The sequence below is a fragment of the Talpa occidentalis genome, unplaced genomic scaffold, assembly GCF_014898055.3.
Source record: "Talpa occidentalis isolate TD23 unplaced genomic scaffold, MPIMG_talOcc4v2.1 talOcc4.12, whole genome shotgun sequence".
NCBI lineage: Eukaryota > Metazoa > Chordata > Mammalia > Eulipotyphla > Talpidae > Talpa > Talpa occidentalis.
In genome coordinates this window covers 80,378,792-80,391,378 of record NW_023601212.1, presented here as the reverse complement: position 1 = coordinate 80,391,378, position 12,587 = coordinate 80,378,792, and the positions used below count along the sequence as shown (strand labels likewise).

The following is a 12,587-nucleotide window of genomic DNA, read 5'->3' as shown; positions in this document are numbered from 1 at the left end:
AGATCGGGGTGCTCCAGAGAAGGCAGTGGGTCAGGAAATGGGGGACTAGGGAAGCCAGGACCGGGCTCCCCCACTCCATCTTTGGATGGGACATCTAACCCATCCCAGGAGAGACTCTCAGAAGCTGCTTGAAAAACAGCTGTGCTGAGGACAAGGGGGCAGCCGCTGTCACATGGCCTCCCTGAACCCCTGCTCCCTTTCCTTCACCTACCGTACCCACGCTCCCCAGCCCTTATAGCTGTGTAACTACATGAGGGCTATGGAAGGTTCTAGGCCCAGGATGACCCCTGCAAGCCATCAGCCCAACTGAATTTCTGCTCGCCACGCCAGCTGAGGTATCCCAGGATGACTCAGATGAAAAGAAATGTGGAGAGGGCCCAGCTCTACACGGTGAGGAAGTAAGGGAGAAGGAACGGGGCCCTGTCCAGTGGCAAATTCCATCTGTGTTGTGTCACCCTGGCTGCTTCGTCCCAAGACCTCCACCACTCACTGACCCCCTACTGACCCAGGGTCACCTCTCGGTGTCTGCTCTGCTCGGGAGAAGTCAAGTCCACAGTCAGAATATGGACTAGAACACATATCTGTTTCGAGGAGGTGGGAAGAGGATATAGAAAGAGCAGAGACCTAGAACACAAAAGCCCAAGAGGGGAATAAGATGGAGACGGGGTGCCTCAGGCAGAAAAGGAAAGCTTGCTCCCTAGAGGTAAGGGTATGGAGAGAGGATGGAGTAATTTCTCCCCTTTTCCATAGGCCTTTGCATCTCCTCAGCCCCTCCCATCCATACTGCCCCCTGCCTCATAACCCAACACCAGCCCACTTCCTCCAGGAAGTCCTCCCTCCACATTCGGGCCTAAACCCAGCAGCCTATGTCTCCCCACTCAACAGACAGTTTTATGGCTTTTTCTAATTAGTTCAGTCCCAGTGTGTACATTCCTTCAGGGGAGGGAGGGGTTTATATTTCTCAGAGCATTGATTGTAAAAAAATATTTGACCATTTTGAGGAAGTCAAGATTCACATAATAACCAAAGTAAAATAAAACAGGATGTGTCTGGAGAAAGTGACAAACGGAGACTTAGAAATGCAAAGAATGAGGAACAAGTTCTCGTAAAGATGAAAGTGAATCAGAGTTGGACAATCCAGAAATACGGGGAAAGAGAAGTGCAAGGAGAGATGGAACCCAACTCGGGTGACCCAGAGGTGCACTGCAGGCCTGAACAACCTCATTCTGACCGATCCCCACCAGCCTCTGTGATGATATCTACCCCAGAAATCACACTCACCCCCCTTCCCTGCCTATCAAACCTCCCCTTGTTTGGGGTCCACTCGCTCCCCCTCTTTCTCCCAAGAGAACAGGCCTCCTTGCCTGGAAGGTTTAGGGTACCCAGGGAAGGGGCTACTGCCCTTTCTCCTGCCCCTTGGAAAGACGGGTGAGACAACATGATGGCCACAGTGGCTTAAGGATAGAGTCAGAAGTGACGGTGAGTCAAAGGGACGTGTACACAGGTATTAACGTGTGCTGGGTGCGATGGGGGATTGATAAGGGAAAAGGGTTATGGGAGGCAGAGCAGGTCCAGAGGGCCGAGACGGGGCGCCATCAAGCTCCGGCTGATTTCTACCAGGATGGTAAAACAAGTTCCCCTCCTTCCCACCATGCTGGGGGGACACCCACGTCCAGTGTTGGGGTCAGTTCTGGGACTGTCTGGGTCGCTGTCCTGGCTCTGCTCCAACCAAGGGTGGGCCCTCTGTGACAGCTTAGAATGGGGGCCACAGACAGCCTGTCACGTAGTCCTCACAACAACCCTGAGGGTGGGACGACTGCCCCACCCATCGACAGATTCCGTCTCCACCTCTACCTCCAGACAACACTCCCTGAGCTAAACTTTGCCAAACACGCGCGAGCAGCAAAATGTCTGACCCAGAGACCACGGTTCTCCACGCACAGAGAATGTCACTGTGCGTCCTCAGCACACCACAGCCCTCTGGGCTTCAGGACGCTCACCTGCCACTGCATAGGATCAAGTGGCTCTTGGAGCCCTCCCCTCCGCTCCTCCCCAGCCTCTGATATGCCTGGGGAGAAAGCAACTGCCTAAGAAAGGGCCCCGGGTACTTGAAGCTGGCAGGGGCAGGACCGGGCAGAAAGGACCAAGGGCTGGAGCAGGGAAGGGGGAGTCAGCGTCGTGTGAGGCGGGACCTGGCCAGGGGGAGGCAGGCCTCTTGGGTTGCCCCCAGAACATGAGCATCAGTGAAAGTGGCTGTGACCTGGAGCCGGGCCTGAGCTCACTCCTCGGAGAGGGCCAGAGAGTCCAGCCCAAACACAGGCTATTTTTGGTGCTGTGTAGTTTGGAGAGTGACCAGGCCCAAAATAGTGCTGTGAGTTAGCAGGACCCTGTCCTCCCACCCCCGGCTCTCCCAGTGAAATCACCAAGAATCTAGAGGCCTGCTCCAACATTCCAGGGAGCCTGTGTAACTGATAGGAAGCCAGGCTGTCCTTCCCACAAGAAGGCTTGGAGCAGAGCGTTTGACTGTAAAAGGGATTCTGGAAGAGGAGAGGGAAAGGGATTGAGTCAGAGACAGCGGAAAGCAGAGAGCAGGAGACGGGGTGAGATCTCACAGGGGAGACCAGGGTAGAGCGGTGGGTAGGGACAGGAGATAAACAGCAGAGGGTTGCAGAGAAGAGCTCAAGAAGAGGCAGTTGCGAAAAAGACAAAGTAAAAGGAGGGGGTGGCTGGCGTTGGGACAGCGAAGATGAAGTGGGAGGCGGGAAGGGAGGTGAAGGGCGGAGAGACCATGGTGCTGACCAATGCTCAATCCCAGTGGGCTGCTGGGGCCTGCGGGTGGGTGGGGGACAGTCCCAGAAGTTGTGAGTCTGGGCTAGTCACAGACCACCTGTTGCAGGGCAGATGGAAACATCTTTCCCAGCCGCTGGAATCAAAATTTCCCCCAGAAATCCAGAGCCCTGTAACATCCTCTTATCTCTGACCCTTCAGGAACCAGAGGTCCAGCTATTTCAACAGCATGGACTTTTCCTTTGTGTCCTTTTGACCCCTTACAAAAGAGCCAGGCTTGACAGAGATGACTGTGCCAAGGGTATTAGTTTGGGGTTCAGGGAGAGAAGAGACGATGACGGTCTCTTGAATCAGACTAGATCCTGATAAGGGTGTCAGTGGGGGCCTGAGCCGAGCAAAGGAAGGTCTCCAAGGGTAGGCATGTGACGGTGAGGCATTTCACACAGTGGGCCAGGGGACCAGGGTCAAGTCCAGGGTCAAGTCCAGGTTGATCGGCTAGCGGCTCCCGCTATCAGAAAGTCAAAGGAAACCTCAGGAACCAGTGTGGGATCCAGCTACACTAGGCTTTGCCTTGGTACTGTTAGGGGGAAAAGATGTCCTGAGCTAATCCCATACAGGCTTTGTGGACCCCACCCCCACTCCAGACTAAAGCCATCAAGACATTGGGAAAGACAAATCCCATCACCACCAAAGGGAAGGTGGCTGGGACCTGAGGGTGGAGTTAAGCAGCCAGGTTGGGTATGAAAACCAAACACGTGGGCCTTGGGCTGGCTCGCTGTCGCTCGCCTTCTGGCTTCACCGCTCCTGGCTGGCGGCCAGCTCTCAGAGCGCCATTTTGGGATTCCTGATCGGCGGATCGGGTAGGACTCATTTAAAACTTTGTCTCCCACTTTTCTCCCAGAGCTGTACATTTCCTCATTTCCCTTTCCCTTGTAAACAAACCTTTTATTAACCTTTCACGTGTGCCTGCAGTAGAGCATTGATAAATCCCTTTAAGCGCGCGGGTGAGGACCCACAGTCAGGCACCCCGTTTTGTATCGGGGCTGCCCTATAACAGTACATTCATCACGACTATTAAGTCCTGCACGTTTAGGAAAATACCCCTTAGTAGTCAGCCCTCTCTGTTTCCAATGTAAAACACTCTCCCTTCCCCTAGTGGACACACAGCTGCTTCCGGACCCTCCTGTGGCCAGGAATGGACTATCTTTTCCAGAATGACATGAGGGTCATCCATCAGGTCGAGGAGTGAGGACAATTGGTCACTACCATAGGGCCCAGGCTGTCCATGGAAATCAGCAGGGGCTTTTATGACTGAAGCCTAGCAACTGGAGGACTACAGCTTCTGGAATAGCAAGGAGGAAGGGACAAGGTTCAGCATAAGTGGCTGGAGAAGCCAGGCATGGTGGACCTCAGGGGAGCCACTTTCAGCCGAGTCCTGACCCACTGTTCTGCACACTCGAGGCCTGGAACTTCCAAGTCAGACTCCCAGATCTCTGATCTCTGCTGACCCCCAAGCATGGACAGCAAGGCACTCTGGGCATGTAGGAGATGAGTTGGGGGCTGGACTTCTCTGTTCTTCCCACCCAAGAGAAGTTGGGAGTAACTGCCCCCTCACACCTCGGCATGCTCTTAGGGATGAAGGCCAGATGGAGAAGAGGCAAAGTCATGCACAGGCAGCTGTTACCTGGGAGCGGCCCTGTAATGGGGCAGTGACCCTAACTTTCCAAATGAGGCTTCCCCTTCATCCTCGCCACCCACATCCCCACCTGACTCCAGGGCCAACAGAGAAAACAAAGACGGAGGCAGAGAGAAGATGAAAGCTGTCCAGCACCGGTTGCCCTTGGTATCTGTTTACTGAAAAAATCCAAAACAAATATCCCGACACTACCACCCACTTCAACTTCCTATGATTCTACCACCGGCTGTTGCCATGGATACACCCAGCTGAACCCCGCCACCTACACAGAGCAGGACAGTGTGTGGGCCCCCAGTTCAAATGTACTGTCCCCACCCTCCCTCCAGACACCCTTCTGTCCACAGCATCCGGGCCACACAGCCAAGGGAGCCTGACTACTCCAAGCCCTCAAATGCACTGGTCTGGTCCTACACACTCACCTCAGTCAATGTCTCTAGAGAATTTCTGGTCACTCTTCCACGCCCAACCCCAACGCCCTCGAAGCACCCCCGCCCAAACCCACCATGAATTGACTCTTTCACTTCTGTCCCCTCTTCCCCTGCTCCAGCCCCGCCTGGCTCTGGAGGAAAGGGATAAGGCATAATTCCCCACTACCGCTGCCCCCCCCCACCCCCCCCCACCCCCCCGCAGGCGGCTCAGAGAAAGGAAACCTAAAGGCCAGGCTCCTTGCTTTACTCCAGTCACCCTTGGTCCTTTTCAGCCTCCCAGCACACCTCAGACACGCACCAGACAGGGTTGTTGACACAAAGAGAGCCCTTGGGGGCACTGCCGGCGTCTGGGCCCGTGGGGGACTCAGCCATGCATCATCCAGGGGCAGGTGCCGGGCAGGGAAGAGGCAAGACAGGAGTTCTCTGCAGGGCTCCTGTCCTAGACAGTCAGACCCAGACGCTCACTTGGCACAATCTGTACCCTCTGGCCGTGGGGTGAGGCCAAGAGGAGGGAGGGATGTTTCTTTCAGGTTGGCGGGCGCACTGGGTGGCAGCACTGGCAGCACTGGGTAGTAGCACTGGCAGCATTTGGCTTTGTGCGGGCGCACTGGGTGGCAGCACTGGCGCAGGGGGGCACAGCCACAGGACAGGACCGTTAGCTTCTTTGATAACTCCACAGTGACCCATTTCTCCAAACAGTGGACGTGTGAGCTGCTTTTCCCCAGGCTGAGCACTGCCAAACACATGCCAAACACCGGGCAGTTGGACTGTGTGGCTCTGCCAAGGGTCATGTTGGCATGACATCCAAAGAGACAGGGACACGGGAGAGACTGACCAAATCAGAGTTTGTTCAGTTGCGCCTGGGCCCCCACACACGTACACACGCCGCAGCACGCACACATACGCACGCTGCAGCAAGTCCCACAGGGGAGGTGCTGAGGGGGCCCGGCTGTTCAGACAGATAGCCAGAGCCAGAAAGTGGGTGGGGCCGGGCCATGAGTTCATCTACTTCCTGCCCGCATCTGGTATAAAGGGAGGTGGCGGCCTCCTAGGAGCACAGCTGCCTCTGGCTGCACGGTCAAGAGCACTGTCAAGAGGGCCACACCCCCTGCCCAGCAGCGGAGTCACCACCATCAGAAGCAGCAGCAGCAGCAGCAGCAGCAGCAGCAGCAGCAGCAGGACAAACCACCATTCACAAGGCACCTTGAGACCTTCAGGTAAGGAAAAAAAAGCAAATTCTCTCCACCTCTTCCTTCAGGTTAAGGCAGCGACTACCCTCCCACCCGAATCTCCTCCATCAGAGACCCCCATTTGTCTTGTGTTCCCCCGCACATGCTGCACCCTTGAGTCCACCTACGGTAGCAATGATTGCAGGCAGCAGGGCAGAGGCCAGCCCCCACAGCCCACTGCCCAGCAGCTCGGCCTCTGCGGGTCCCTCTCCACGGAGAAACTCTCCGTTCCCACCTCAGGAAAGGAAGTTTTCACACCTGCTGACGTGAAACAACAGTTGTGAAAACATCGTAAGAGAATTTAAAAGCATCACACGAATAAGAGATGTTAAGCTTTAGCTCTGCAGCCTCCTGGGAGGGCAGGACGGTGGAGAGTGGTGCCCGCCATCTCCAAGATCTCTCTCGGGGGCTCAGTCCAAGGGAAGAGCTCAGACTCCAAACCCAGTGTGGCTTCTTCTTCTTTTTCTTTTTTTAAGATTTATTTATTTATGCATACAAGAGCTGGGGTACAGGCCAGAGGCACAGGAGGGTGAGAGGATCCACCAGAGACAGAACGGGGAACAGAACAGGCAGACTGACTGAAATACACTGCTGAGGGGAGCAGCGGTCGAGTCAGGAGAGGTCTGCTGCGCCATGTGGGTAGCTCCCTGAATCGAACTCATGCTGCAGGGGCTGTGGACAGCTTCATAGTGTGGTGCTTAACCCCTTGCGCCACCAGGGAGGCCCCCAGCGTGGCTTCCTATTGAGTCTTGCCCTCGTGTTCACTCACGGCCTTCCAGTGGCAAATACGGGGAGTCTGGTCCATGGCCAAGTGCCTTCCCCTCACCCCCCCACCTGCCAGTTTTCTGGAAACATTCCCTCATGGAGACTTTCCCACTCCTAGGATGCAGATGTCTCCGGTCTTTGCCTGCCTAGGCCTGGGCCTGGCCCTCATCTTTGGTGAGGGTTCCGCCTCCCACCACCGCCAGTCTCAGGCAGCTCACCTGGCCACAGACTTTGGAGTGAAGGTGTTCCGGCAGTTGGCACAGTCCTCCAAGGATCGCAATGTGGCTTTCTCCCCCTACGGGGTGGCGTCTGTGATGGCCATGCTGCAGCTGACCACAGCGGGAGAGACCCGGCGGCAGATCCAAGCAGCGATGGGATTCAAGACAGATGGTGAGAGCAGGCGAGCAGGAGGGGCCTCACGGGCCAGGGGTGGGACCCGCCCAAAGCAGAGGAAAGGCTGACCCCAGCTTAGCCCTGCAATCCAGGCACTGCCACGTCCAGGACACTCCACCTCCTTCTACCACACACCGCATCCCTTGGTCCTTGCTCAGCCCCAAGGTGTGCGGGCCAGGGGCTGGCTGTAAAATAGTGTTGCCTCACCACTTATGGACTGGGTAACCATCACCCCTCTGAACCTCAGTTTACCCATTTACAAAATAGGCACAATAAAAGGATCTACCACAGAAAGCTGCTGTTAGGCTGAAATTGAATTGGGCATATAAAATGTTTAGCATTCCTATTATTATTGTAAGAAAAAAGTTAAACAGAGAAAAATATCCTAACCCAAAGACAGGGTTAGGACCTGAGATTTTTGATGAAAGGAGGGAGATGCAGTTTGGGACTAAATCTCCCTCCAGAGACCCCGGGAGAGCAGCAACCATCCATGGGGCAGGGTTGGGTCTCTCATTGGGGGAATGTTGGCCTGGGGGGAGCCTTCCATCCAACAGGGGCTCACGGAGTCCTTTCCTCCTTTCCTCGGCACAGAGAAAGGCATGGCGCCTGCCCTCCGGCGACTGCACAAGGAACTCTTGGGGCCATGGAACAAGGATGAGATCAGCACTGCCAATGCCATCTTCGTCCAGCGGGATCTGAAGCTGGTTCCAGGCTTCATGTCCCGCTTCTTCAGGCTGTTCCAGACCACGGTCAAGCAGGTGGACTTCTCAGAGGTGGAGAGAGCCAGGTTCATCGTCAATGACTGGGTGAAGAAACACACAAAAGGTGAGTGGCAGGGAAAGGAGGCGGGTTCCAAGGGACGATAGACCAAGGGGGTTTGGAAACAAGCCCAGGTATCTTAGCTTCTAGCTTCGAGCACACGCTTGTCTGTAGACAGAAGTCAAGGGCTTTGAGAATCAAAGTGTCATGTTTTTTGTAACTAGGCCTTCTCTTGAGGCTGCTCTAAAGGCAGCCCTAGAAAGTGTTGTGAGATGTCCTAAGAACGGAAATAACCACCACAAGGTTATTTATAACACACAACCCTTAGAGATTGCAGCTGAGGGAGCAAAGTAAGACTTATATTTCCAGGTCTGCTGCAAGATAGGGCTCATGGATCTAGAAAGTGGGGTGAACTGGAATCCTTTCTGAGATTTTGAGGAAGATGGAGCAGATTAAAGGCAACTAGATTGGTTCACTTAAACCCCCCATCTGTCATCTGACTGGATCGTTTGAACAGACAGACATCCATTTGCAGATTGGGAGTTGAAGGGAACTGTCTGAAGGGACTAAAGAAGAGCTATCTCCCGACCCCCTGGCTTTCTCATAGGCATGATCACCGACTTACTTGGAGAAGGGACTGTGGACCAGCTGACGCATCTGGTGCTAGTAAATGCCCTCTACTTCAATGGCCAATGGAAGACACCCTTCCCCAAGTCGGCCACCCATGACCGCCTCTTCTACAAGCCTGACGGCAGCACCATCCCTGTGCCCATGATGGCTCAGACCAACAAGTTTAACTACAGTAAGTGCAAGAGTCCCTTCCTACATCCCAAGACTATAGCACCTCATGTCCAGGAGCTCCCATTTCTGGGATGAGAAAGCCTAGAATATACCCCAGCTCTGACAAAGACTCCCCAAGTAGGAGACCCCGGGGTCACTGGAACAGTGGAGATCCAGAAATTTTTGAGATCCACATTTGTCCTCTAGACCCCTCTCTCTGGTCCTCAGCGTCATCACCTGGGGCCCACAAACCTTCCCCCCTGCTGAGGAAAGGGCTGTGTGGAAGCTGAGACCAAGGCAATGAGGATTGGAATGAATGTGTGGCTGAGAGTGGGGGAGTAAAGGTACAGAAGGCCAAGATGAGGCAGAGAAATCAGAAGACAAGAGAGCTGGCAGAAGAGAAGGGAAACATGACTAAAAACAACTACAAGGGAAGTGTGGTGTGTGGGAGGGCTCAAAAGCCAGGATGGAAAGCTGGGTCCCAGAAAGCGTGGAGGGGCCGAGGACCAGTTGGAAACCCAGTGCTGGCTTAGATTCAACAAGAGCTGCTGATGTCTTCGCAGCTGAGTTCACCACCCCCGACGGCCATTACTATGACATCCTGGAGCTGCCCTACCACGGGGACACCATCAGCATGTTCATCGCGGCTCCCTATGAGAAAGAGGTGCCTCTCTCTGCCCTCACCAACATCCTGGATGCCCAGCTTATCAGCCACTGGAAAGGGAATATGACCAGACTCCCACGCCTCCTGGTTCTGCCCAAGTAAGCCACACTCGCCACTGTCCTCATCCCCTCTACCTCCCTCCCCCGGGTCTCCCAAAGTACCACCCCCAACATATTTCCCAAACTTGACGTTTGCAGGGCAGGGACATGTGTGGGAGGCTGATGGGAAACATTCAAGCCTGGGTTTGATTAAGATTCCTCTCATCATCCCTCCACCCAGTTCTGCTTTTCTAAACTGTGCCCCACGTGGTCTGATACCACCCTCAGAATGCAAGTCAGGCGAGGGAAGAGTCAGAGAAGTGATGGAGATGGAGGGATAAATCAGTCTATACCCTTTTATGGGTGTCCCTCACTCCCCCCCATCCCAAGTCCGTATCCAAACAACGGGAACAAAGGAGCCACTTCTGCAGATGGAGCAGCCCCGACTACAGTTTCTAGTTGGCACCCAACAAAGCAGGTTTAAAAAACCCTTCTGTAGAATCAAAGAAAAGGTCAAAAAGCCTGAGGCTGGGTAATTCTAGAATTGTACAGAAGCCTCCCAACACACCGACCCCAAATTTCCAGATTCTGTAATGCCAGACTGGGGAGAAAGAGGAGAATTTAGTCAGTTTTCTCTCTCTTTCCTCCTGTTTCAAAAATCAAGGTAATTAGTTGTGCCCTGGTGGGAAGCAGAGAGCACCCCAAAGCCTCACTGCTTGAGTCCTCTTCAAGGTTAGCTCTTAGAAACAACACTTTACAAGCCAGATTTTCTTTCAAATAGCCTTGTGGGAAAATGTTCTCTTGGCCTCCCAACCAGACTGAATAAAATTATGCTGAAATGACTGCTTTATTTGAGCAAAGTAATTAGTCATAGGTTCAAGGAGGAGGGGAGATTGCAGAAGAAGGTTCATTAATATGAGAAACCGCCAGTGAGGAGAGAGACTTGCAAACAGATTTGAAAAAACAAGCCTCGCTTTTCTACCTTCACATCTGTCCCCACCCTCTCGGGCTGCCGGGGAGAAACTTGATCTGGGACTGGGTCAGACGGTGCTGGCAGCCAGGGACAGCCTGAGCTTGAGCTTCCCCTGTTCTGTGTACAGGTTCTCCTTGAAGAGTGAAATTGACCTCAGGGGCCCCCTGGAGAACTTGGGGATGACTGACATGTTTAATGTAAACCAGGCGGACTTCACAAGTCTGTCAGGTAAGAGATTTTCCTTTCTCTTGTCCTGGAGGACTAGAGGGCTCCTATGAGAACAGCGGAGCCTTTCCCGAGAACCTTGCTTCATCTACTCTCATGTTTGCCTGTTTCAGATCAACAGCAGCTCTACTTATCACAGGCATTGCAGAAAGTGAAGATCAAGGTGAACGAGAGCGGCACAGTGGCATCCTCCTCCACAGGTGGGCTGGATTCAGGGGCATTTCTGGGAGCCTCAGGCCATAGCTTCTAGGAGGGCAATGAAAAGGCTCCCCCTAAGGAAAGCTGGGATGTTCTTACAATGGCTAGTCAGGGGTGGAACTTGCTGATCAATAAGCCCTGAAAGGGTTTAGATAAATGTGTTTGTAAGCAGAGTTGACAGATCTCTACCAAACTCCTGGAGGAAACCGAGCCTCAGAGGAGTTCTCTAAATTTTCAAGATTCACGTTCAGGAGAACCACCGTGCCTCCTAAAAACCATCACCAGTGCTGCCTCCCAACAGGGCCTGGTGTCATGGACACTAGTGATCAGCTCAGACAATGCTGAAGTCCCTCTGTCCTGAGACCCTGTCCCTTCTCTTCCAGCTGTCATAGTCTCAGCCAGAATGGCCCCCGAGGAGATCATCATGGACAGACCCTTCCTGTTTGTGGTGCGGCATAACCCCACAGGTGAGCCTGACCCCACAGGTGAGCAGAAGCACCCAGGAGGGCCTCAGGCAAGGTCCATAACTTGGTCCTACATCCTCTGCTCAGAGGAGAGCTCTTCATAGACAATGTCGAGATGTGGTGCCCGATATCTAGCTTAGTCTTCAACACAGCTGACTCAACCTCACCCACCTTCTCACATCTCCCTTCATCCAACGCAGGCCTTAGCAGCTGTGTTGTTCCTCTGGTTCTCATTACCCATGATTCTTCCATCCTCAGGAACAGTCCTTTTCATGGGCCAAGTGATGGAACCCTGACGGCAGAAACAAAGCAGGACTCATCTGGGACAGAACTGGAAAAGGATCAGAGAAGAAACTCTGGAGAGAAGAATTCTGAATTTTGATGAAACTTTCTGGAGAAAGAAAAGACATTTGCCTTTTTTTCTTATTGGTAAATCTTTCAAATCTGTCTGCTAGACCTCAGCCTCTCAGGAGAGTGGGAAGGAGAACCTTAGAGTCAAATCCTGAGGGGCGACTCAGGGTGAGATCTCCAACGCACAGCTCCCTGAGGGCACCAAACCAGACTGTAACACTTACAGAACCACGTGCACAGCTGCTCCTGCCCATGGCTCTGCCCACTTGGGTCCTCAGACCCAGATCCCACTGAGGCCCTGGCAGGAGGGCACTGCAAGGCTTACAGGAGCTTTTGTGTGCTTGGTAGAAATGATTTGTGTTCCAGTCACGTTGCCGTCATTCTTGCACTGTCTGCCACTGCTGAGGAGGCTGGCGGCAGGCCAGAGAAGGCCATAGAAGAAGCACCCTTTCATTTCAAGGTCCATCCTTCCGGGTTCAGAGGTGCTATGGGTTGGCTGAGCAATTACTCACCCAAATCGGAGACCCACAGTGGCCTGGCCCCAGCAAGTGTGCATCTGTTATTTTGGAGTGTAGGTGACTTGTTTACTCAAAGAAGCAGATTTTTGCTTCCCATAAACTTTGTAGGCATAGAGGAAGAAAGGTGAGCTCTTGGCTCCAATCTCCTGGGGGGGATGGATGCCAAGGGTGTTCTTGAATATTTATCTACATCTTTGTCCTTGTGTGTTTGTTAGAGAGAAAGAGGATTATCAAGAAGAATGTATTATTTAAGCCTGCTTATCGAGCTCCTTTGTGGTCTGTGTCATTGCCTCACAGGAGTCTGCCTGTGGGACTGTCA

At 53.5% G+C, this 12,587-nt stretch overlaps 1 protein-coding gene across 1 annotated transcript; it reads left to right on the top strand.

The window, feature by feature from the left end:
• Positions 1-5,954: 5,954 nt before the first annotated feature.
• Positions 5,955-11,962, top strand: SERPINE1 (serpin family E member 1). The gene is made up of 9 exons (XM_037506914.2): positions 5,955-6,128; positions 7,024-7,295; positions 7,890-8,123; positions 8,665-8,859; positions 9,401-9,599; positions 10,640-10,740; positions 10,851-10,937; positions 11,319-11,402; positions 11,658-11,962. The coding sequence occupies exons 2-9, from the start codon at positions 7,025-7,027 to the stop codon at positions 11,693-11,695; spliced, it is 1,209 nt and encodes a 402-aa protein (XP_037362811.1). The 5' UTR covers positions 5,955-6,128; position 7,024; the 3' UTR covers positions 11,696-11,962.
• Positions 11,963-12,587: the final 625 nt, after the last annotated feature.

Excerpts from the sequence above, each read along its gene's own strand:
- SERPINE1 (XM_037506914.2), top strand. The coding sequence starts at position 7,025 with ATGCAGATGTCTCCGGTCTTTGCCTGCCTAGGCCTGGGCCTGGCCCTC. Across the intron at positions 7,296-7,889 it reads GATGGGATTCAAGACAGATG|AGAAAGGCATGGCGCCTGCC; the intron begins GTGAGAGCAGGC and ends TCCTCGGCACAG. Across the intron at positions 9,600-10,639 it reads CGCCTCCTGGTTCTGCCCAA|GTTCTCCTTGAAGAGTGAAA; the intron begins GTAAGCCACACT and ends TTCTGTGTACAG.